At 39.4% G+C, this 23,913-nt stretch overlaps 1 protein-coding gene across 2 annotated transcripts in view; it reads right to left on the bottom strand.

The window, feature by feature from the left end:
• Positions 1–671: 671 nt before the first annotated feature.
• wtap (WT1 associated protein) overlaps positions 672–23,913 on the bottom strand; it is a 54,231-nt gene continuing 30,989 nt past the window's right edge. For both annotated transcript variants that reach the window (XM_052011392.1, XM_052011393.1), the window contains exons 5-8: positions 21,996–22,123; positions 14,189–14,367; positions 10,175–10,329; positions 672–1,980 (exon numbers count right to left, since the gene is read on the bottom strand). In XM_052011392.1, the coding sequence (XP_051867352.1) occupies positions 1,376–1,980; positions 10,175–10,329; positions 14,189–14,367; positions 21,996–22,123 (1,067 nt within the window). In that variant the 3' untranslated portion in view covers positions 672–1,375. The remainder of the gene's footprint in view (positions 1,981–10,174; positions 10,330–14,188; positions 14,368–21,995; positions 22,124–23,913) is intronic.

Genomic DNA, 23,913 nt, shown 5'->3' with positions numbered 1-23,913 from the left:
CATGGGTTTCCGCCGGGTGCTCTGGTTTCCTCCCACATTCTAAAGACGTACAGGTAGGTTAATTTGGGGTTTAAAATGGGCAGCGCGAACTCGTTGGGCCGGAAGGGCCTGTTACCACGCTGTAAATAAAATTTTAAAAAGAACTACAGTGAGGCCAATGCTGCCTAAAAAATGCAATTTTTCTCAAACCCCTGCAATCAAACCTTGAGCAGTTGTATTTGGCAATAGCAGAACATGAAAAGTACTCTTCAAAGAACTCTATGAAGAGCCCTGTAATAGTGCAGAATAATGGGATTAAATTGGCAGCTCCAAAAAGCAACCACTGGGATACTGAACTTAAAAATAAACTTCCTGTGCTGTTCAATCGAAATTCCAGATATCATGCGGCAATTTCCAATGCGCCAATACACATGGTATCCAGGTTTGTATCTGGAGCAGTCCACAGGCTTCTCATATTAGCCTTGCTGTTAGAGGTTCAAAACAACAGAAAATATGTATTCCAGTCTCCACACATGCAGCTAGCAGCTAATATGGTAGAGGGCATTTTGGGTTACCCCATGCATGGCTAATCTAGAGAGAAGGGAAAGATATTTTACTGGAAATTACGCATCCGTCTGAACCAGCAAGACGTTGTTCTGTATATTACAGCCAGCACAAATAACTCAATAGAGTAAAGTTCAAGATATCGGCTATTAAAAGACTTTATTAAGTTTGGTCAGTACAGGTGAGGGATTTCTGGGGATTTCACAGAATATGCATTACACAGGAAACAACTCTTGCCTAGAAACTGGGTAACAATATACACTTTTTTTTAAGCACAGCCATGTCACTGGGGAAAATGCACGCACATGGATGATGTAAAATGTCACTGTAGTTAGTACAAACTACACAAGACTTCCCAAACCTGAATATGCCAAGTACAACATCCAAACTTCCTTTGGAAAAGTATCTACTGCATTTGGCAAGCTAACATAATCATCACACACATTCGTGGTGCAACCTTTTCTTGTTGCAGGACTGTATAATGGGTTGGGGTAAAATGCCGATAACATTCCACTGGACTTCTAGATGTACCAGGCCCAGTTTTACACAATTTCTCCCCATGTTAAAGTTGTTATAATACATTTTATTCAGATTAACTCATATAAAAAATAACTCAGGTCTACATGTATCAACATCGTTTCAGCAACAGCCAACGCAATTATGATGCTTTTAAAAAAATTAAACAGTAGCAACAGTTTTACAAGAAAGCAAAACACAAAAAGGCTGAATTTTTAATAGAAGTTACACACTACCTTTATCAGTCACCGGACAACTGTCAGCCAAATGAAATGACACTATATAAAAAAAGACTGCAGACAAAGCCCGTTAAATGTTACAAAACTGACCCCTGTGTGCTGACTGAGTCCAACCCATTCTGAACATGGCGGGAACCCATAGTTCTAGTACCTTTCACAAGAAGTGGTTTATCTTCCTGAGGGTCATTGATGGAGTCTGTGTCATTTGAATGCTGAGTAAGAGAGTTCTCACTACCAGTAGGGGAGTCTACACTCTCATATCCAGGACCTAGCTGATACATGCTACTGCTGCCTGCTCGGTCCAGCCTTTCTTCACTGTGGTTTGAAAGTTTATTCCCACTCCCAGGAGATGATGGGAAATCGTCCTCTGTGCTGCTTCCTTCCCTGTAGAGATTAGTCTTGTCTTGATAAGCAGCTGCTGCTCTCCCTTGCGGGGAAGAATCACCATTGGTTGGTCCGTTGACTATTCGGCTGCAGTCTTTACTAATTGTCTCCACTTGGGCAGAAGGCTCAAGGACTGGAGTCCTACAGGTGCCAGAAGGTAGCACCTGGTGATGCTGCTGTTGTCCTTGAAGCTGAGCCAACTGCTGGCGTGCCTCCTTCAGCTGCTGCTGCAGAACCATGATCGTGCTTTGCATCCCTTCCACCTCCTCATCCAACTGGATAATGAAATCATTCAGCTCTACACAGAAGGAGAAGCCAATTCAGTAGGGCAAATTCAAGAATCATTTTCAAAATATAAAACATTTGTATCAGACCACCTTTATAGAGGTATAGAATGCTTCTCTTTATAGAAACATTCTACACCTCAACACCATCATATCAGATAATCTCAAATTTCACATCGAATCTGAATTTCAAATTAATATCCAGATATTTTACACAAGTAGGGGCACATACACAGGTCTTCTAATTCTAAGATATCTAAGTTGACCTTATAAAACCAGCTTTAGCTCTTCTATTAATATTTTTCTTCAAAAGAATTGCATTTGCCAGGGTTAGTGGAAGCAGTAACATTTCTACATGTTCAGGCTTTGTGGCTCAACTGGTCATCTTACAATTGGTCATTAACAGAGTATGCATCATCACACGAGTCTGTCCTCAGCCTTTTAACAAATGTTCATTAAAGCATAAAAAGGAAATGTTTAGATCTCACTGTAAATGCTCTGGTTGTACTAATGAACAAAGGGTGCCATACTAAGTCAAGGCTTCCAGTACTTTATGAAGATGTTAGAAATAGGACTGATCTAACAATTGAAGCAAAAGCCCCTCCTAAAACTAAGATCAATAAGGAAAACTATTTGTTAAAAAACTGAAATAGACCCAAATTATCTGATCTGGATTCTTGGTCCTCTGGACCACACATTTCCCATTGGCGATATTTGGACTGTGTGTCAACTGTCCTTGCCAAGATTTCAAACTGCGATTTTTGATGTTGCGTGGAAGTGATGTCATACTGTATGTAGTGATGTGAGGTCCAACCTAACCAAGTGACATTAGCCTAATAACTGAGTTTACAGCAACATCATCAACTGCATTTAACACCAGAAACAGGCATTTCCCCCCACCCCCCAAATTGCTTAATTAAGGATCAAATGGTTTTTATCTTGAGTTTTTCTTGAATGTTCTTTGTTCAGGGCTCGGTAATAATATTTTTCTTGGATATTTTATTTGTCCCTATTTCCTTCCAACACAGAAATTTGAATAAAATTTAAATAAAAGAAATAAAAATAAAATTTGGCAATACAGATCATTTGTGCAGAATCATCTCCTGATGCCTTACTGGATTAACTCAGACAAGAGATTCAAATGGTGCCCTAAATTCTGGAGTCAAGCTCCAATAGTCAGGAAAAGCTGTGACCAGCAGTGGTTCATTGCATCAGTGCAACCAAGTAATGGAGGAGGTAGCAGAATATTGATCTGAAATCAAAGTAGAAGGTGGCGCTGAAAAGATTGGTAGTATTTAGAGTAGAAAAGTCACTTGATCCAAGGTGCTGAGGGAAACAAGGGTCAAAGTAGTCTAAACTTTGGCAAAAGACATCCATCTGCAGCTCAGCAAATTTATCAATTATCTTTGCATAAATGTGTCCTGAACCCATCTTAGTCTCCCATGTTAGCTCCCTTTTGATCACAGGAACAGGCCCTTCTGACTGTCATAATTTTATAAATTTCTATCAGGTCTCCTCTCAGCCTCCAATGCTCCAGACAAAACAACCCAAGATCAACTTGCGTGGTTACTTTCAGTGAGCTACGGACTTGGACCCCAAGATTCCTCTGTACAACAATGCTGTTAATGATCCTGTTAATAATGCTGTATACTTTCCCTTACATTAGACCTCCCAAAATGCAACACTATTACTCTAAGATTTGTCCTTCCCTGATCAGTGAGGAAAGTTGTCAAAGGATTTGGCAGGATATTGACCAGTTTCAGATATGGGCAGAAAATTGGAATTTACTCCAGACAAGTATGGGGTGTTGCACTTTGGAAGGTCAAATGCAAGAAGAAAGTATACAGTTAATGGCAGGACCCTTAGGAGCATACAGAGGGATGATGTGCCAAGGGATCTTGGGGGGTGAGTCCATAGCTCCCCTAAAGTGACAACACAAGTAGATAGGGTAGTAAAATAGACGTACAGCATACTTGCCTTCATCAATCGAGGCACTGACTATGAAACTCAGGAAGACATGTTGCAGCTATATAGAATTTTGGTTAGGCCACATTTTGAGTATTGCATGCAATTCTGGTCGTTGCATTACAGGAGGGATACGGAGGCTTTGGAGAGGGTGCAGTAAAGGTTCATTAGCATGTTGCCTGGATTAGAGGGTATGAGTTATAAAGGAGAGGTTGGACAAACTAGGATTGTTTTCTCTGGAGCATTGGAGGTTGAGGGGAAACCTGATAGAAGTATATAAAATTAGAAGATGTGTAGATAGGTTAGATAGAGTCTTTTCCCCCAGGGTGGAAATGTCAAATGCTAGAACTAGATGGCATTAGTTTAAGGTGAAAGGGGGCAAAGTTTAAAGGAGATGAGGCAAGTTTCACACAGAGAATGGAATGTGTGGAAGTGGTGGAAGCAGATATGAGAGCAACATTTAACAGACACATGAAGAGGCAGGGAATGGCAGGATGTAGACCACATGCAGGCAGATGGGATTAGTTAAAATCTGCATGGTGAGCAAAGACACTGGTGGCTGAAGGGCCTGTTCTTGTGCTGTACTGTTCTATGTTTATGCACCTCTTTTCTAGGACACTTCATTCTGGTTATCCTGGTCAAATCAGTTTTAGAGTAATTTCATACTAAGTATTGAAATGTAAGACATTAACCAAGTATAATTACTGGATTGAATGATTTTAAAAATTACAGATAATCAAAGCACAGGACATTTATTTAATTCACTCTAGACTTTAAGCTCAAGTACATTGCATTGGAATACCCACATCTTTTCCTCCATCCTCTAGCTTTCTCTGCATCTCTCAAATCTGCTCTTACTTTGTCTGTAGAATGAGTGACAGCTTTATCTGAATAGCCTAACCCTGTCCCACTCAGATGCGCAAACAATTAATTTCTCAGGAGGAATCATTGGACACCAAATTAGAACAGTGGCTGTTGCATGCTTATATTGTACAAACTTCACAGACCAATGGAGTGTTGAGACCATTTGGCACCCATTACACATCAAGAATTCAGTGGTAACGGATTCCTAGGCTCACATCTTCCATTTCACCAGACACTATGTTTATGGTTGAACCATTGTTAACATCACATTTACATATAAAAAGCCACTATTTCCATTATCACAAGCTTTTTCCCCTCACAATTTCTATGAAAGAAATTAGAATTTTCTCAGAACAAACCCATCAGCATAAAGTATTAGGAAAACTTCAAGTTCTTAATGAGAGAAAAGAAATGAAAAAGCACATGAAAAATAGAAGATATATTTGAGTAAAATATGTATTGATCTGGATGACAGTCACTGACTATAAGCACAAAGCTTTAAGTTTCCACAACAAACTGGAAACAAAAAAGTCCTGTATTGTCTCGAACACCTTCACCTTCATATATTGCCAGTTCTTCACTGTCACTAGGTCTAAATCCTACAACTTCCTCCCTAATGGGACTGTGCAAACACTTCACCTGTTCACATGCAATGGCCCACCACTACTTTGGGATGGGCAATAAATCCACTTAACTTTTTAAACAGGCTTTGCCTCAACAATGTCACACATTGTTGCATAAGGTAAGAGCTCACAGTCTTCGGGGAAGTATGTTCATATGGATTGAGCCTTGTTTATCACATAGGTGACAGAGAATCGGAATAAATGGGTCTTTTTCTGGCTGGAAATAACTAGAGAAGTATCCAAGGAATCAGTTCTTGGCCATTAATTATATACTATCTATATTAATGATCTGGAAGAGGAAGGCAGCATGTAAGGTATCCAAGCTTGCCAATGACACAAAATGGGAGGGCATGTTGCAATGATATTTGACCAAGCAGCAGAATATAGATAGGCTGAGTGAATGGGTTAAATATTGGCAAATAGTTTGATGCAGTAATGTGCAAGGTCATGCACTTTGGTAAGAACAATCAAAAGGTGGACTATCATCAAAATGGAGAGAGGTACCAAAGGAGAGAAGTTCAGAGGGATCTAGGTGTACATGCATGAATCACAATAAGTTAGCAGGCAGGTGCAGCAAGTAGTGAGAATGGCACATTAACCTTTAGTGCAAGAGGCTTGGAGTTTATATGTAGGAAAGTACTGTTATAATCGTAAAGAGCACTGGCAAGTCACATCTGGAGTACAGCAAGCAATTTTGTCCCCTTATGTATGAAAGGATATACTGGCACTGGAGGCAGTCCAAAAGAGATTCACAAGGCTAATTCCAGGGTGAAATTCAGGTAAGTGTGAGGTGTTGCATTTTGGGAAGACAAATCAGGGTAGGACATTCACAGTCAATGGTAGGCCCTGGGAAGTGTTGTAGAACAGAAGACCTAGGAGTACAAGTACATGGTTCCCTGAAAGCGGCGTCACAGGTAGACAGGGTGATGAAAAAAGGCTTTTGGCATGCTGGCCTTCATCACTCAAGGCACTGAGTATAGAAGTTGGGATGCTATGTTGCAGTTATACAAGATGTTGGTGAGGCCAGATTCGGAATATTGTGTTCACTTTTGGTCACCCCGATGGAAAGATGCCATTAAGCCGGAAAGAGTACAGAAGAGATTTACAAGGATGGTGCTGGGACTTGGACTGAGTTATGGAGAAAGGTTGGGACATTTTTGATTCAAGCATAGGAGAGTGAGGGGTGATCTCATAGAGGAGTATAAAATCATGATTGGGCCAATGCTCACAGTCTTTTTCTTAGGGCTGGGGAATCAAGAACTGGAGGGCAAAGGTTTAAGGTGAGAGGGGAGAGATTTAATAGAAACCTGAGGGGTAACTTTTTCACCCATAGGGTGGTCAGTACATGGAATGAGCTGCCAAAGGAAGTGGTTGAGGCAGGTACATTAACAACATTTAAAAGATACTTGGACAAGTACATGGATAGGAAAGGTTTAGATATGGTCTAAACACAGGCAAATGGGACCAGCTCAGATAGGAACCTTGGTTGGCGTGGGCCAGTTGGGCCAAAGGAACCGTTTCCGTGCTGTATGACTATGACTCTAAAGGTTGAGGGGAAACTGGCACAAATTAGCCATGATCATATTAAGTGGTGTGGCAGATCAGAGGACCAGGCAGCTGATTCCTGCTCCTATTTTCTTGTCTTGTGTTCTTGAGAAAGAATTCCTCCTATAATGCCTACCCTTATTGGTGAAAACAATGCCCACTCTCTCAAAACACTTAATAATTTCGGAAACTATTGGATCAATCAGAAAGAATTCTATTCAATTGTCTTCATGGCCATAATCTGTCATTCCTGTTACGACTTTATCTATCTTTTCCGGAACTTTAAATTAATAACCTTTGTATAGAGGACTGTCTATAATTGACTCAACCAATGGCATTTACAATTTTATCACTATATTGCAGGACTTCACTTCAATGACATCTATAATAGTGGTGCACACTCAGGGTAGGCCAGACTGACAACCTGAATCTGAGCTCAGGGCCATTCAAGTGAATGTTTGATTGTAACACAAGTGTGAGCAACAGTGGCAATTCAGCCCTTGTCAGCTCCTGTTCAACAAGTTCATGGCTGATCTTCCATCCCTATACTACTTTCCTGCACTAACCCTGTATCCCTTAACATCCAAAAATCTATCTTAACCAGGTACGGATATTTTATGTATGTGAAGACACAAACACTAAATCAGCACAACTTAATAAGACTTAAATAATTCCATGATTCCCTAAGCTCCACAGTCTTGCCATATCCGGTTGTGAATAGCTGTGGACAATTAAACAGGAGGATACTCCAAGAACATTCCCATTCTCAGTGACGGCAGGATACAAACATTGATAAGCCACAAACACTGACTGGGTGATCTCTCAGCTTTCTCCTGAAAACCCCCACCATCAGAGGCCAGTATTCAACTAATCTGATTCACTCCATGCAAAATCATGAAAAAACTAACAGCATTAGATACAGTAAAGGCTATGGAACCAGACAACATCCCAGCTGTAGTGTTGAAGAGTTACAGTTGTGCCTCCAGCCAAACTGTTCCAGTACAACAGTAACACTGGCATCTACCCAACAATTACCCTGCACACAAAAAGCAGGACAGTGAATTACTGTCCTATCAGTTCACACTCCAAAATGACAGGTGTCAACAGCTGACCAGAAATTCAGCTGGATCAGCCTCAGAGCTATACTGCACAGAAAACAGGCCCTTCAGCCTAACTCGTCCAAGCTACTCCATTTACCTGTGTTTGACCTGTGTCACTCCAAATCTTTTAAATGTCATAGTTGTATCTGCCTCCACCACTTCCTCCAGCAACTCATCCCACATAGCCACCATTCTCTGTGTGAAAAGGTTGCCCCTCAGGTCCCTTTTAAATCTTTCCCCTCTCACTTTAAACCTATGCCCTCTAGTTTTGGACTCCCCTACCCTGGGGAAAAAACTCTGAATTAGAGGCTGGATCTTGCAGTAAGTGACTCACCTTTGAGAGGTGAGCCTTTCCATAATCTACAAAACATAAATACTGCACTAATTGCTTTGATGCAGCTCCAACAATACTCAAGTAGGACAAAGCCTCCTCCTTCTCTGGGATCCAATCCACTCCAAATAGTCACTCCCCCAATCACCAGCACACGTTGTCTGGAGCAAATGACACCCACAAAGAGCACCATAAATACTCAGCAATGCTATTTCAACAACAACTGCCAAACATGTAATCTCAACCATCAAGGACGTGAGTGGTAGGCATGCAAAGACACTACCACCTGCAGGGTTCCCTCCCATGTAATAAACATTTGGAAATGTACTGCTGTTTCTTTATTGGGTCTAAATCCTGGAACTTCACTGATTATTTGTAATTAGACCATGACATTCTGAAGTGTTGAAAATTTAATTACAATTCCGAAGTTCAGCTGAGACAGACCGTTGACCATCAAGACCACATCCAGAATGTAATAACGACGCAGTGTGAACAGGATGTTGTTGGGGAAAAGGTCAGCATGGAAGTGGTGGGCTGAAGAGCTCATTTCTGTGCTGTATAACTGACTCTTTGGCTGCCAACCAGAGAGATTTCAACCATGAGTGTGCCATTTTGGGAGAATGGCATGGCAAGAAACTTACTGGCAGTACTGGACAAAATATATCTTTTTAAAAATAACCATGACACGTCTGTTGTATGCAACATTTTCCTGCTATAGTACAATGTGGTGACCTTTCCCAGTTTTGAGAAAATGCTGTGCTCCTGTCCGACTTCAGGAACCATCAAATGAGGAACAAATGCTGCAACTTTATTTAATACAATTCAATTCAGCATCAATTGAAAAAGATTTCATTTGTATTTCTGACAGATTTGATGGCTAAATGTGTCAAGCTCTACAAATTGAATGAGGCACAGGAATTAATCCAGGGCACTCCTTTCACTTAACATGACCACAGGATCTTTCCCTGAACCACCAGAACCTTTTAAATACATAGAACATAGAAAACCTACAGCACAATTAGCCCACAAAGCTGTGCCGAACATGTCCCTACCGTAGAAATTACTAGGCTTACCCATAGCCTTCTATTTTTCTCAGCTCCATGTACCTGACCAAAAGTCTCTTAAAAGACCCTACCACATCCGCCTCCACCACCGTTGCTGGCAGCCCATTCCACGCACTCACCACTCTGAGTAAAAAACTTACCCCTGACATCTCCTCTATACCTACTCCCCAGCACCTTAAACCTATGTCCTCTTGTGGCAACCATTTCAGCCCTGGGAAAAAGCCTCTGACTATCCACACGATCAATGCCTCTCATCATCTTATACACCTCTATCAGGTCCCCCCTCATCCTCCATCTCTCTAAGGAGAAAAGACCGAGTTCCCTCAACCTGTTTTCATAAGGATAACCCAAAAGAGAACATCCTTTAATAATACAGCACACTCAAAACTACATTGGAATGTTACCCTTGAAGATGTGCTCATCCTGAAATCAGCTTGAACTCACAACCGTCTGACTCAGCGGAGAGTGCTACTGATTTAACCATATGATGTTTTAGAAATCTGAGCAAAAGTTATGATGGAAAAAACTTGGAAATAAAATATCAAATAATGCAAAAGCACATGCATATGCACACAATACCACACAAGCCCGTCCAATTCTTTAATACAGGAAAAAGACAATGAGTCATGGAGCAAAAAGAGCTATAAGAAAATATTATCCTGCAATCTTGCCACAATAAAAACAGTCAAGAACACCCAGCACTGAACTCCACTCACCATCCTGGCTGCTCTTGAGCTCCTCACTGTATTTCTTCTGAAGAGCCAATTCAGCTTCCAATTGAGCAATGCGCCCCTGGGACAGCTGTCTTCCCAGTTCCTGGTTTTCCTGAATTAACATCCGACACTTGGCCATCAGCTTTTTCCCCGTTTGGCTGTAAAGACAGACACTTACCATCACAGAGGGAAACAACAGTTCTTCATAAGCTGGAGTTCACCAAATACGATCACATACTATTAAAGACCAAACATTTCTAACCACCTTTGGTTAGGATCCCATTTTCAAATCTAGGATCAGAAACAACCATTTAAATGTTTTCCATATTTGTTTTTTTTAAATCAAGAAAGGTGGAAGTAAACATCAGCCAGTTCCTGCAGGATATTTGGTTGCAAGACCGAGGCGATATGGAATTCACATATTCAGAGAACTTACAACAACTTGAATAATGTCATGGTTAAGTAACAAAAATCACAAGTTTACTGCATTGAAGTCTAACCATGGGAGGAAAAACCCAGCAAAGCATTAATGTACATAAGCAATGAACAGTAAACTCACACCAGCTGGTATTCAAGCCAACATCTCTCAGCCTTGTCCATGGATTCTGCTGACTTTACTCAAGATAACAGAGACAATTACAGTGACCGTATTTTGGGAAGGTGGCATGGGAGAAGGTAGAAATTAGCTGGATTCACATTTCAGATTAGTAAACCTGATAAAATGTGTAGGTATACAGCAGAGGGTTTGGATTGGACTAATGAGCCTCTAGAACATGTGGATCTGCACCGTTAACAAAGTCATGCAACTAACAACTATCAGAAAATCTTTACAAGGCCTAACATACATTCAAAATGTTAAAACTAAAATGCTTCCATAGTAGATTTAACATAAAAGGAAGCATTGAATATAAATTTCACCCTCCCCAAGTTATTAAGTCTTCAAAGTTCACTGAATAACAAAGTAGGTAATCTAAACCAGAGTTCTTGTGTGTTACAAAACAGTGTGTAACAAACTCCCTGCCCTTTAGATGTTACATTTATTTTGAATTCATTCAATGTTCCTCAAAAGCACCAATTTTAAATAGGAGCCAGAAACAACAACCAGAATGACCGGTGTTGGCGTCAGTATTGCAAGTACAGGAATCAGACTGCTTTTAACCAGCAGCAGTGTCAGGCACAGGAACCTGCAGATGGAATTTAGGATCAAAACACCCTTCTGCAATTCTGTTCTCTCCTCTCCAACCCCACCACCACCTCTAAGAAAAGGCCCACCCACTAAAGATGGTGCAAATCATCACCAAAGTGTGGGTTTCAATAGTTTAAAATGTTAAACCAGCTTGACATGAAGATATACTGAGTTGCCTAGCGCTCAATTCTTACAGAACTCAAAAATAAGAATCAAACAAGACATTGCAATGGTAAACAGAACCTCTGGTAAGATGGGTTTCTAATCCTCTTAGTAGCTCATAAGTTTTTTTTAAAAAGAAAATGAATATATTGTTGAAGCATATTCACCATCACAAGCTGCCCTTTTGAAATACTTTAATACAAAAAAAAATTACGTTGTGGCCAGAACTTGATCTCAGGCCATGTATCATGTTGTCTGATGCTGTTTTTCTTCAATATTTTAAATTAACAATCAATACATATTGACAAATAGCCACACATACCTACGATTCTTATTTTACAAGACACAGCTGGATTGTGACGTAGACGCAATTAATGAAAATAAATTTTACAAATTCATACATCCCTATTTTGCTGATATACCTTTAAGGCATAGCCATCCCTGCAAGACCTGGATGAAATTTTCCACAAAATCAATTATAATAATCATTTGAGAATGGGGTCAAACATGGACAAATGTTGTGGTCTTTGGGAACATGCATATAAATAGACGTGATCATAATCTTTTTTTAGTAAGAGCATGACATGTGCTTTTAATCAAAGTAATTTGGGATGAACTTGATTAAAGAGTTCACTTCACTAATCTGAATGAATCTCCACCAGATTGATCTTCCACTTTACTGGTACAGAAGGTTAGCAGCAGCGGTTACCCTGATGCAATACAAAACATTTTATGAAACATGAAAATTAGTTTTGCAGTTTTAGAAGTACATTCTTTGTTTGAGACAGGCCATCTTGCAGTATTAAAATAAACTAAACAGAATATGGTACAATAACTGAAAAGACCCACATGGAAATGGGAAAATAGGGTTAGACTTTTATCAGCAAATTGTACTGTGACCTTTACAATGAACACTTGGAAAGACAGCAAGATAAAAACATTTTATGTATTTCGAGATATATTTTCTCCCTGCCAGTTAGGTAAATAGAATGGGTTAACTGCATAGATCAGTGGTAAAAGTCCCCCTTCAGTCATTATGATATTACATCTGCCATCCAAAATTTTGTTTCAAAAGCAAATACAGACTTAGTGCAGCTGAGGGGTTTATTTTGAATTGTGACCTCCCAATCTGATTCAGAAGAATCTGCAAGTAAGGCAAGTGATGTGGTGTACATACTCAGCAGTCCATTGCCCCAAGTAAAAGCACCACCAACTTGGCATTCTCAGCTCAGTGATGTGGAATCAGTGGAATTATGATGAGGTGTACATTTAGTGTGTCACACTGCAGTACTGGATCTGATTTTCATATGTTACCCAAATAGTTTGCTTAGATCACAGTAATCAAAGTAACCAGCACATTTGGAAATCCCAAGTTTGATAAAGCACTGTATAAAGAACTAACAAAACTTATATAACACCTAAACCAGCTGGAAACATGTAGCTACAAAGATTTTCTGACATGAATATGAATGACGTTGATTAAGTCGAGTCTCAATAAACTGTAAGGATACATGATCTATTACCTCAAACATTTAAATAGTCTCCCACCAACGACAAAGATAGTTTTCCCAGAGAGACATTAAATGTCAGTTTTATCTAATGCAAACCTTTTAAATGTACAGTAATCACTTGCAATTCCTAAAATAAAACTAAATTCATTACACTTGGGTTCTACCATAGCACAATTGTGTTTCCAGACAAGTTACCAACGGCAACGTTTCAGAAATCAGAACCCCAGTACAAAAATGGCACACGTTTTGAAAAACAACATTCCCTCTAATAGATAGCCAGTGAAAGGGGTTTAAATCTCACCACCGTGCAAACTAACCAAAGAGATAGATTTCAAGTTACGTGCTTACATTTGTAAGACTGCTCATCGATTGGCACATACGTTTGTTAGTTAATGATGTTAAAGAAACCATATTCACAATAGAGGGAAGGTTGCTGCAGAATGAATCAATACGAAAAGATGGCTTGCAAGTTCAGCTCTACAAGAGTGGTGGCCAGTTCAAAAAATTATTCAAATCTTTGACTGCGCTCTAAAGTCACTTCAATGTTTTTTCAACTCTTGACAGTTCACCGTGAACAAGCAGGAAGTCTTCAGTCTTACACCAAACTGACTTCCAGTGTCTATTGGTCACTAGCGTAACATTTGGAGTGCAGGGCATTCCACTACTTTAAACGAATTTACACGAACTCAATTCAGGCTCAGTGTCTGAGACGAGAAAAGCTATGTTCTCTCCTCCAAACTCAGTCTGCAAACAGAGCCACCAGAACAGTGTGCAACAAACAGACTTTACACTCCCCATTTTTTTTTTGCAGAAAAGTGACTTCTTTTCCTCCCTTTATTTTCTTCTATAAAAACCAAATTTCAAGTGTCTAAACTGGGCAACAATTTTTTTTAAGTTGGAGGCAGGCCACCTCTTCGGAACAGTCCGACTCCTTCAGGCCTCTGAAGTAGAAGGGGGGAAAAGCTGAAACAGAATGTTCATCTGATAATGTTTTACATTAAGCATAACAAGCTGAGCAGTAAATGAATCGGATTTTTTTTTGCTCAAAGGCTGAGGCTGTCTTGCTCTGATAAAGAGAGTACTTGGCCATCCCACCATAGCATTCTTGCAGTGGGATTGTCAGGGAAGTCTTGACTGGGGAGTATTTTGTTTGTTTACCTATCAGGTGTAAACTTCCAGGCACTCAGTTCATTTTGGGCTTGTTCCAGTTTGTCTTTAGTCTGTTCCAGTTCAGTCTTCATTTTAAGGAAAAACAAGTTAATGGAAGGATCAACCAAGGTGCTTCGGAGCTGCGCAGCACTGGGCAGTTGGACTTGCTTGAGGTACTGAATCTGGTTCTGTTGAAAGCAAAAATCACTGTCAAAGAGGTACCATTTTATTGAGTACTAGACAATACTAACATTTAAATGAATAGGATATTACGACAGCTTGTTGAAATTTCTAACACCATCTTATCCAGACTAAAGTGTGCCTGCTTAATAAAGATTTATTGCCTACAACTACATCTTTTCTTCTCTTCACAATCTATATTGCAAATAAACAAAATAAATGGTATCTTCAATTTGCTGCTGGGTCTTTGGTATTACCATGTCTCAATCTCTTAACATCCTAATCAGCAGAGATGTGGAAGCACCTTCACCAAGATTGCAGAGGTTTAAGGCAGTGGTTCATCCGGATGCACAATGAATGCTGGCTGTATCGTATTGGGCAGTGTACTTTGAATGAAAAGAGGGACGAACCTTAGCCACAGAGCTCTTGTCTTGTGTTATCTTACAAGCAAATACATGGCTTCCTCTATAAGAGGAGGTCCATAAATCCATCACATAAATCTAAGAGTGGCAAAGATTAGCACTGGCGGCATTTGACGGAACAGACAAGCACAGAATTATCCATCATGTATTTTAGCCAGAAACATCATTTATAGCTTGGAAATGAAAGAAAACCATTGAATTTTGATCTTTTGGATAGTCCTTGGCAAAGTTTCAAGTGTATTTGTTGGGTTCTGATTCGTGCAAAAATCAGTGAATACAAGACTCAAAGTTTCAGACAAACGTAATTTATTTACACATCTAAGTTTCTTAAGAGTAGCTGCTCTGAATACAAGTCACGTCACCATGCTTCGATCAAATTACAAACAGCAAGTGAAAAGAACAATTATAAGAAAACAAGTCAAGTTCAATTGGTCCATTTCACCAAGGGCATTTCAAGTCATGTGACCACTTATACTGGCCTTTAAACATTGTATAAATTTACACGTCCGTGCACAATTTCTATAATAGCTTAGCTCTACAACAGTAGATACAGAAGATATCCACGTTTACTCTTCCATCTCAATGCTCATCTTCCCAAACCATCTTCTTCCAAGAGCATTTGTGTGAACACAGATCTGCACTTGCTGCTTGACATATTGCGAGTGAAGTTTGGCAGGAACATCTAGGCACAACAGTGGTTCTAAAAATACTCACATCAGTTCAGCAATCTGATCTTGCAGTAACTCAGGTTGATCTGCAGGTACACTGATCAAAAGGGACATAGTGGCCTCTGAAATAAAAATTCCAGGTACATATTGCAAAGCAAATGCCACCGGAATCTGCTATTTTTGCTTTTAAAGAATCTTTCTCAGATTTTAAGTGATCCTGTTGGCATGCAAGCAGTTTTTTTTAAAAAAAATGATCTCTTTCAAAATAACACACATCAGCCTTTGGATTGTGGATCCCTTATAGTACTGTACCATGGATTCGCTAAACAGACTTGCCTTCAGTGATGATGGATGAAATTTTCAGCAGCAGTTCTCAGAAATTCCTGGAGACTGTCATAAATGAAGCTAGCCCAAATGTGTCGAGAGAGGTCCTATGCAACGCAGGGCATTCCAGTTGTAACTGACATCTCAGAGTGATGTCTGAATAATCCAACCCCATAGAAATACCTTGACAGCAATTAAACTCTGCAACCTTCCTTCCCCCCCTCCAGCTTAACTGGCTATCTGAACTTTCAAGCAATGGGTATGTTTATAAATCTTGCCAACCTCAATATATTCAAAAATATATATTAAAAAATTTAAAACAGAAAAACCCAAATACATTCAAATCAACTCAAATCAAAAATTGTAGATCTGTTGCAGCTATTCTCCTCCAAGGAAATGAATGGAATTGCTGAATTTGGACCAGCACTGAACTCGCCCAAACTTTACATGCCTCGGTCAGCATCAGATATCTGATCATTACTTCTCAGTTTAATTGTTTATCTAGATAAAACTGAACATGGATAAGACCAAAAGATAGTGTTGAATTTAGAATGACTATTCTTCAGTCTTAAATACAGAATGCACTGCTTATAGTGGGTGTACAGTGTTAATCCAATTTACCTTGAATAAGCATTTAACAAAGTTTGCAATATAAAAATAAAATGATAGAAATTCTTGGGTCTGTGGAGACAGAAATAGAGTTAACATATCAGGTCAAATGATCTTTAATTGGTAGTGGAAAAGATAGAAACAAAACAATAACAAGTGCTGGATACACTCAGTAGGTCAGGCAGCATCTGTGAAGGAGAAACAGTTAATATTTTTCAGAACTGGAAAGGACTTGAAAAGTTAAATCAGTTTCTTTTTCCAGAGATGCTGCCTGACCAGCTGAGTGTCATAGAGTCACTCCACCCCAAGTCAGGATTGAACTGGTGCTGTGAGGCCCTAGCTATGCCACTGTGTTAACCAGCTCTTCCAGCATTTTCTGTTTTCTTCTTCAGATTTCCAGCATCTGCAATATTTGATTTTCAGAAACAAAATAAGCTTTAAAATGTTAAAAAAAATGAAGATAGAGTGGAGTGAATAGAACCACAAGGCTGCAGCCCCAAAAACATTTTCCACATGAAATGTGCTTGTGATGCAAGCCTCTCCACACTAGATGAATATTTTTCTGAACATTCCATTGAATCCACATACTGGATTCCAAGTGCATTACTGCCCCATCATTAATTCTCTCCATCATGTCCCCTCTAACTTCTGCCCTGTGTAGCTTCAATGAAGCTCAGCAAGCAGCACTCCAGCTCCTGACCAGCGTTTCATAGCTTTCTAAGCTGAAAGTAGGTTGCAAGTTTCTTACTGCTCTCAGTAGCAATCTTATTTGTCTCAGTACCACCCCATCATCATTTACTATCAGAATCAGGTTTATTATCATTGACTTATATGTCATGAAATTTGTTGTTTTGCGGCAGCAGTACAGTGCAAAGACATAAAATTACTAAGTTACAAAATAAATAGTGCAAAAAAAAAAGGAATAATGAGGTAGTGTTCATGTTCTTTCTTATCTTCCATCCTTATTTACTGCCCCAACCTTTAATGACCTCCACGCTCTCTTCATAGCATTTTAATATTTGTTTTGGCTCTAACATTCTCCAGATGTAATAAAAAGTCATCGGGCATATTTTTCTCTCCAAAGATGCTGCCTGGCTCGAGCACTTTCAGCATTCTGTTTTTATTTTTTTTAAGCATCCATAGTATTCTGTTTTCATAATTAAGATTAGAAATGAATGAAACAATAAGGATGGTAGCGAATATTAGAAGGATGTAGTCAGACTGAAATGGGTATACACAGTAAGTGATATTAATGCAAAACTGTGAAAATATATTGGGAGGAAAAGAGATGCAAGAACAGGAAGAATTTGAGGTATATGCACACACAAATCTTTGAGATGGCAGGATATCTGTTTCATATCTGTGAGTACAAGGCATTATAATGAGAAAGCGTACAAATCGAAGAGCTCTGCTATGCTTCTATAAATCACTGCTTCACTATAACTGAAGTTTATTAAAACCTTGGAGAGGCGAAGAGGATATTTACAAGACTTCAGTTATGTGGTGAGAGTAGAAAAACTGAAATTGTTCTTCTTAAAAGAGTGGGGAAGGAGAAAGTAAGATTTAATATGTATTCAAAATTATGACATGTATTGATGACAACTTCCACTAGCAAGACAGTCAGTAACCAGAAGGGACAGAGTCACAGAGAGATATAGGCCCACCAAGTCCATGTTTTTCCAGACACTCATTTACACCAATCCTTCATCAATCCCTTTTCTTTATTATAGTCATATAGTCATTTCAGCATGGATACAGGCCCTTTGGCACAACGAGCCCATGCCAACCACATTATGCACCCAGCTAGTCCCAAATTCCTGTGTTCGGCTCATATCCCCCCCGAGTCCCCTCCCCTCCATGTACCTATCCAAGTGCTTCTTAAATGATACTATTGTACCTGCCTCAACTACTTTCTTTGGCAGCTCATTCCATATACTCACCACCCTCTGTGTGGAAAAGTAACCTCTCAAGGCCCTTTTAAATCTTTCCCCTCTCACCCGAAATCTATGCCCCCTTGTTTTGGACTCCCCTACCCTGGGGAAAAGACTATTACCGTCCACCTGATCTATGCCTCTCATAATTTTAAACACTTCTCACTCTCCTACGTTCCAAGGAATAAAGACCTAGCCTGGCCAACCTCTCCCTATAACTCAGGCCCTCTAGTCCTGGCAACATCCTCATGAATCTTTTTTGCACTCCAGTTTAGCCACATCTTTCCTATAACAGGGTGACCAAAACTGTACGCAGTACTCCCAAGTGCGGCCTTACCAACAACTCATACAACTCAACATAATGTCCCAACTCCTATACTCAATGCCCTATTCTCCCCAGATTCTCATGTGGAGAATAGGATGGGAGGAAACCAGAGCACATGGCAGAAACCTACATGATCACATGGAGAGCATGCAAACTCCACATAGACAGCTCTGGAGGTGAGTATTGTACCAGGGTCGCTGGAGTTGCAAGGCAACAGCTTTTCTAGCTGAGCTACAGTGCCACCCTAACAGACAGACTTAAGATAACAGGCAAAATAGTTAATGAGTTAAGATTCCCCCTCCCCCCCAGCAGATTATGATCCATAAAGTACTGCCTGGAAGAGCAGAATCAATTTTAACTTTAAAAAGGGAAGTGGATATATAGTTGTAAAAGAAAAGTTTGCAGGGTTATGGGGAAACATTAAGGGAATGAGATTAGTAAGTTAGATTGTTCAAAGATGAAAGTAAAAGAAGATAGTAAATAAAAGCCATCACAGCCTGTGGAAATCCTACCCTCCAAATACATTTAAAAATTAAACAGAACAGTTGATGTTATGTATTTGAAAGAGCAGAGTAGTTAGCAGGCAGCAGCCTCCATTGCCCTTCCATCTCCTCCTTTTTGCAAAATGAGGAGAATGTTGATTTATCAGTAAAAGCTGAGAAACTATTAAATTGCAAGAATGTTTTAAGCATTCATTTTCTGCAATGGAGAATGGTCGGGGTCAATTGACTGATATAAAATGGTTGCCTGAATTCATCATGAGCACAATTATACCACATGCAGCAAGATGGATGTTAATAGGTTCTAGATAATGTTTCCTGATGGTAATATACATCAAGGTAGCAGTTGAGCTTCATTACAATCTTTGTCTTCAAATTTAAGTGTACAAGTTTGCATTCTGCTTTTTCTAAGCACAAAAGTTTGTTAAAATAAAATGATCCATTAAAACATATAACAATAAACCTAAATTTTATAGAGATTAGATCAAGATCCAATTCATTTACAGAATGTGGGCATCACCAGCATTTAACACCATCCTTAACTGACTAATGCCGGACCACTGCAGTCTGTATGGTGAAGATGCTCCCAAAATGACATTAGGTCATGAGTTCCCTGATTTTAACCCACTGATGAAATAACCATGACATGTTTCTGAGCTAGTAGGTCTGAGACATGGAAGGGGATCTTTCTATGGGTTTTCTACCCTTATCCTTTTTGGAGGCACAAGCTCTGATTTTGGAAAGTATTGTAAAGAATCTTCAGGGAGTTGCTGCAGTGCATTTTGTAGATGTACGTACTGTAATGCCTGTGATGGCCCTTGGGGTGCCAACCAAGATACCACTGTGTCTTGGATGCACCAAACTTATTACCCAGATTTTACCTTGCCACACTGATTATGCTGCTGATCTAAATTATTTCTGGATATCAATGGTGGTGGTGCTAGGTATGGGGGTGAAAGAAAAAAGGATTTTGCAATGATAATGTAGCTGAACATTGGACTGCTACCTTGTGAAATTCATCACTGCAATTCCATGTAAAAGTTCAGCAAGGGAAATAAATCCTGTTACTCCTTTACTAACCTGCTTTTAGCAGTGGAAGGAATAAGTTAAAGGAATTCTGCAGGAATCAGAAAAGCGTGAATGCATCCAAGAAACTAGATATAACTTAATGCAAAACGGATCAAGCGACACGAGGAAAAGGTGGGAACAGAGGACTGAAGTGGATAATCGCCATGATTATGTTGAATGGTGCAGCAGGCCCCAAGGATCCAATGGACTCCCCTGCTCCTATTTTCCATGTTTCTCTTTCACTGGTAAGGTTCCTTACTGCCATCGGTAGATATGGAAAATACAGATTACCAATATACAGAAAGTACTCTATCAATTTCACCTCAGTTTTGGAAGAACAAATCTGTACATGCAGGCTCAACCTACCCAAGAAAAATACTCAGATCTACATCTAATTTATCCAGCCCAGAATTACAATGCAGGTGACGAACTGTCTTCAACTGCAGTGCCCCAATGGCCTTTCCTCTTCTGTGAATTTAGACAGGAAACGCTTACAGACTTTTGAATTGGCAAGTCATCACCACTGAAACAAATCTATCCTGCAAGATCTTCACGTGAACACTCCCCGTATAGGGGTGGTGGGTGGGTTACATGGATTTACAGAGCAATTATATTTCTCATGGGGTGCCAGGAACTTGCATTACCAATACTGTCATCCCAGCGAAGATGAAGTAAACTTATGGCTTTTCGATCTACATGGTTCCATTGCTCATTGGGTTTATATCTGACCCATCAGTTTCAAACACCTTTTTACTAATAAAATTTAAACAATGAATTCAAAAAGCCTTAGGTACTGTACATAGAGTTAAAATAATCACGACATATGAACTGGTGCATGGTGCACTACTTACTATGGTCTTTCAGCATGAAAGATTGTTGAACAGCTGGAGAGTTGGGGAAGGGCAAAACATTGAAGGACAGTGAGAACTTATCTACAGAAAGACCAAGAACACCTGCCCACAAACATGCCAGTATTGCAGTGTCTGGGATTAAGGAAAAATATACATCAAGCCGCATCACTTGGGTGTAAATGCTTCTTAAAGCTGAATTTGGGTCAATGTTGATAGATACAAGAACTATATGGACCATTTCTGCACAATTTTCAAAAGGAACCTTTGAAAATTATTATTTAAGTATACATTTAGTGACAGATGTATTTGGGTTCAGGTATGTTTAAAACTGACAACTTTCAAAACAGATTGAGGGATCAAAAGGAAAGATCATGTCAAGTCTGAGGGTTTAGCAACAGCTTAAATTTCTCAGGTGATACCAATTTTATTGGATCTTTTTCTGACAAGAGCAGTTGGTGTTGGATTTTAAATATTTCTTCTAAACCCCTGCCAAGTGGGCAAAAGAAATATTATGTTTTACATTCCCTAGGAGTTTACATGGTGATTTGGTTTTCCTGCAACAGTGAATACATCAGAGCTGTGCTTATTGGAATAGAGCACTTCAACATCAAAATTTTAGAGGAACATATTCTTCTGCTTGCCTCATCTTTTGATGCAAATTTTGCATTACTTCCATAATGTTGGAAAAAGGACAAGAACTACAAGAAGCTGTAAATGTAAAGACACGAAGAGCTAACAGAAATGGAGAGCTTTTCGGACTTTGTATGAAAATTTAAACTTCAGAAGGAGAGACACAAAAATGAAAAATTTATAATTCCTTGCATATTGTCAGCTCTTTCCATTCTTATTAAAGAACTGGAATCAGTACAAGAGACACTTCATTAGTACACACTAGCACCTAAGTTTAAAATGATCCACATTGCAATAGACATACTTACCGTACACTCCTGCATTTCATGCTCCTTGGTAGCTAGCCTCATAAGTAGGATGTTCTCCCTTCGGGCTGACTCATGTTGCTGCTGTTTAGGTTTTTCTTCTGACTCTCTTAATCCACTTACATCATTTGCTGTTTAATAGGGTGCAAACAGAATACACATTATCAAATCTTTGTTCAAATTATGGCTATTAATGTCAGGTCATTTTAAATGCTATGGTTTTAATCAGGCAAGATTATATTTGTTATTGTTTTTTGGTTATATAAAATGTATCACTGCAAATTCTGAAGCAATTTATGTTATAGTACCAATTTTGATATCTCTTACTCTAAAAATTACTCCACACGTCAACCTTTTATGCTGGTTTTATGCCAAATTAAATCCCAAGGACTTTAACCTTGTACAGAATTTGTTGGTTAAGCAATGTTTAATATATTTTCTTAACAAAGAAAATACATCAACTTTCCGATAGTAGGCAGCATAGCTTAAGAGGAAGGTCCAACCTCCCATCTCACTCTGACCTATTGGCCAGGTGTGTCCTGTACTGTTACAATGCTGCACAATGATAAACAACCACATTTCAACATTTCTTGCTGGTTTAGCATGACATGGATCACTGGTTTAGGGCAGCTTTACAGAGTGACAGTGATGCAAGAAGAGACAGGCACAATCTAAATTCCTTCATTCTCCATGACAACTCATTTTCACACTACTTTTGTGTTTCAACTTCTGTATATAGTTGGCTTCACATTCTAGTGACCTCATATCAAACCTTTCACTATCTCTATTCATTTTCTCTCTAGGTCTTCCTCAAGTTTTCTTTTGAAGGCTATTTACTTGAACAAATTCCTGAGGCAGCAAGTTCATATTCTAATCACTTGAGTAAAGAAAGGCATCACTAATGCCCTAATGGACGGTAACGACCACAAATATGACCCAGTTTGGATTCCCCTTCAAGCAGATACCCAATTTCATTCTTCTCCCCTTTATTCCCCCCAAATAGTTCTCAAAACCTCTTGCTGACCACATTTACGGTCATCTTCCAGTTCATCTCCAGATACAGTTCAGTTTCAACTTTGTTCGAATACACAGGTGCTTGGAACTCACTTCCGGGGAGCTGGTGAAAGCAGATACGATAGCAATGTTTAAGAGGGACATGAACAGGCAGGGAATAGAGGGATACAGACCACGTGCAGGCAGAAGGCATTTGTAAGTTTGGCATCATGGTTGGCACAGACATGGTGGGCCAAAAGGCCTGTTCCTGTGCTGCACCTATGTTCTACCCGTGAAGTGCTTTCAGATGTTTTTGCGATTTAATTAAATAACAGTTAATTAAATTGATATTTAAATATATTATAATTAATTATAAATTAGTTCTGATATCATCCCCATAAATCTATTATTGAACTTTCCTCAACACTGTGATGCCTAACTACACTAATGCTATTTACCTGGATACGGGCTTAATACATGCAAATAGGATGAGCATAGATAGGCACTACAGTCAGCATGGACGAGAGAGCCCTTCCCTGTGCTGTACAATTCTACGATTTCATAAAATGGAGACCAAAACTACAAGTGCAATTTGACCAGATAATAAAACAACTATGCCTCTAGAAAAATCACTTGACCATCATCTTTTTCAAAGAACACTCTAGCCATTTAAAAAGGGCTTTGAAAAACCCATGACTCATTAATCTCAAATTTGGTTGCCTCCAAAAAGCTGTCTTCTTTGCTCTGCTGCACTTTGGCATGATCTTAAATAGATCGACTACAGAGCCAGTCTCAGCATAGACTAGTTGAAAAGGCTGTGTTAGTACCCTCCAAGTTTTTCTTAATCTTTAATGCTGTAATGTTGCACCTCATCAACAAACATTCTCCTGAAGTGGAGCTTCAGGTCAAACAGGAAACTATTTAACCC

The sequence above is a fragment of the Pristis pectinata genome, chromosome 3, assembly GCF_009764475.1.
Source record: "Pristis pectinata isolate sPriPec2 chromosome 3, sPriPec2.1.pri, whole genome shotgun sequence".
NCBI lineage: Eukaryota > Metazoa > Chordata > Chondrichthyes > Rhinopristiformes > Pristidae > Pristis > Pristis pectinata.
This window is presented reverse-complemented; position numbering and strand designations above follow the sequence as displayed.